General features: G+C 24.1%; 1 protein-coding gene across 1 annotated transcript in view; it reads right to left on the minus strand.

Annotated features, from left to right (window-relative positions):
- LOC100209004 (cilia- and flagella-associated protein 45) overlaps nt 1–609 on the minus strand; it is a 30,430-nt gene extending 29,821 nt beyond the window's left edge. Inside the window, exons 1-2 of the mRNA XM_065787184.1 lie at nt 464–609; nt 262–381 (exon numbers count right to left, since the gene is read on the minus strand). Coding sequence (XP_065643256.1) covers nt 262–381; nt 464–466 — 123 coding nt within the window. The 5' untranslated portion in view covers nt 467–609. The remainder of the gene's footprint in view (nt 1–261; nt 382–463) is intronic.
- Nucleotides 610–2,169: the final 1,560 nt, after the last annotated feature.

Here is a 2,169-nt window from a genome sequence, read left to right on the forward strand (position 1 = left end):
AGATCATTGCAGCTCAACACTATCACTTATTATCAACTACAAAAAATTTAACAGAAAATTTAACAAAAAAAAAATTCAAAACATAAACTCGAAGGATAATGAAAATAATTTGTAAATTATATTTATATGTTTATGTAAAATGTATGACTTACAATTATAAAAACGTATTTTCAAAAATCACTTTAAAAAAAAATTAGAAATATTTAAACAGACCTAAATTTTTTTTAATTATTGATTGTTGTAAGATTAAATATTTCTTACCACTGAAGAACTTTTGTTTAAAGCTCTATATTTTGTGTTAGAACCGCTGTTTCGTACTTTAGAACCACTACTATGACACTGTTCGTGAGGATCAGATGAATTCAGTGACATTTTAGAAAACTATAAGTATTTTTAAAAAATGAACAACGACAATTTATAAACATTTAAAAAAAAAAAACATGTTATATAAACAAAAAAATACCATATTTCTTAGATATTAGGAAAAACAGTGAAAAATGGTGTCACTTGTTCTGATTTTCATGTTTTTTTGTTTCCGCCATATCTGGATTGATTAGCAAATTTGTTTTAGAAGTTAACCATTATTTTTATAAGATAAATAGAGTAACCACGGCTAAATGTTTGTTGCATAGTTACACAAACAAAATTTTTGCCTCGTTTTTATGACTGACGATAAAAGTTACTCATACAGCTTTTATATAAAAACAAAATGTAAAATATATGTAAAAAATGTATGTTATTTAAATAAAAATAATATTTATAAATTATTTTCTTTGAAGTTATATATAAACAATTAAAAACGTAAAATTTACGTTTTTACGTCCGCTCTCGGTCCAATTATTATCATTAATTATCAATTATTATCAATTATTATCCGTGGTTCAAACCCCACCTCTGAGCAAGTTTTTGCGATATCGGTAGGAAAGGAGGAATGACTTTCCTATTAAATGCTCTTACGCGCTGCTTTGTGACCGTAAGGAATTCTTGGCGCACCTGAAAAAAAAAATTCTAAAATGCCATTGAAAACCCATTAAAAAATACAAAATGTCATTTAATATTCAAACTTTCTAGCATTTAAAAAAATGTTTACCTTGTGTACTTATGTTGGGTTTACCAAGCAACACTTAACCCCATAGTATACGAATGGTGTTGCATTTTTTTTTTTTAAGTCATTAGTTTCCTTTTATTTAAGTTCTCACTTACAAGATTTGTTGGTTTGCACTTGTGCATGTCTGTATTCATGAAAGTTTATCAAATTCTCTCTCAAACAGTCTCACGCAAAAAAAAAGAGCAATGAAAATGAAAAAACATTTAAGTAAAGTATATTATGAAAATATTTTTCACAAGTATTCTTTTATTTCAAACTAATTTTTTATTTTAGCAGAAAAAAATTTTTTCTATTATATCCTTATATTATTATAAATGAAAAACTAAAACTATTTGCTATAAATATTTTTTCTTCCTAATTAATTAATTTGTATGTTTTTTATTTTATTTCATAAATAATAATTACATGACCGGGCCAAACTGAAAATAATAATTGTTCTATATTATTCTTTTTTTTTTTTAAACGTCAACAAATTTTATTTTTATAAAACATAATATTACACCAATAACCAAATAATATATGAAAAATAAAGTATATGATAATATAATATAAATGTAAATAATAATAGTTGTTAAACATGTTTGTTCAACAAGTTGCTCTAGATTTTTTTAACGTTAAATACAATTTTACTATTGAATTGTATAAGTTACTATATTACTGTATTACTATATTACTATATATGTTATATGAAAATGTAAGCATTTTCTTATATTACTTATATTATAATACTTATTTTCCAATATTTCAGTCATAGATTTAGTCTAAAACACTCTTGCGGCATAATCGGTCAAAGGGCATAATACACTTTATTAAAAATGTATACACTTTTAAATCAAGAAGTCATTACGGTCTTATCACATAGTACCGCGAAATAGCATCTAACCAGGATGTTCTTAAAAAGAAGAGTATGAACTTTTTGTAAGAAGCTTATAAAAAAAAGAGTATGAATTAGTGTTTAGAAGCTTTATTGTATAGCTTATAGATTGAATAAAGAAAGACTTTTAAAAAAACAAAAAGAAGCCTAAAGGTGAAAATTAGATGTCTACATATAATAAAAAATG

This window comes from Hydra vulgaris, chromosome 01 (genome assembly GCF_038396675.1).
Source record: "Hydra vulgaris chromosome 01, alternate assembly HydraT2T_AEP".
NCBI classification, from domain to species: Eukaryota; Metazoa; Cnidaria; class Hydrozoa; order Anthoathecata; family Hydridae; genus Hydra; species Hydra vulgaris.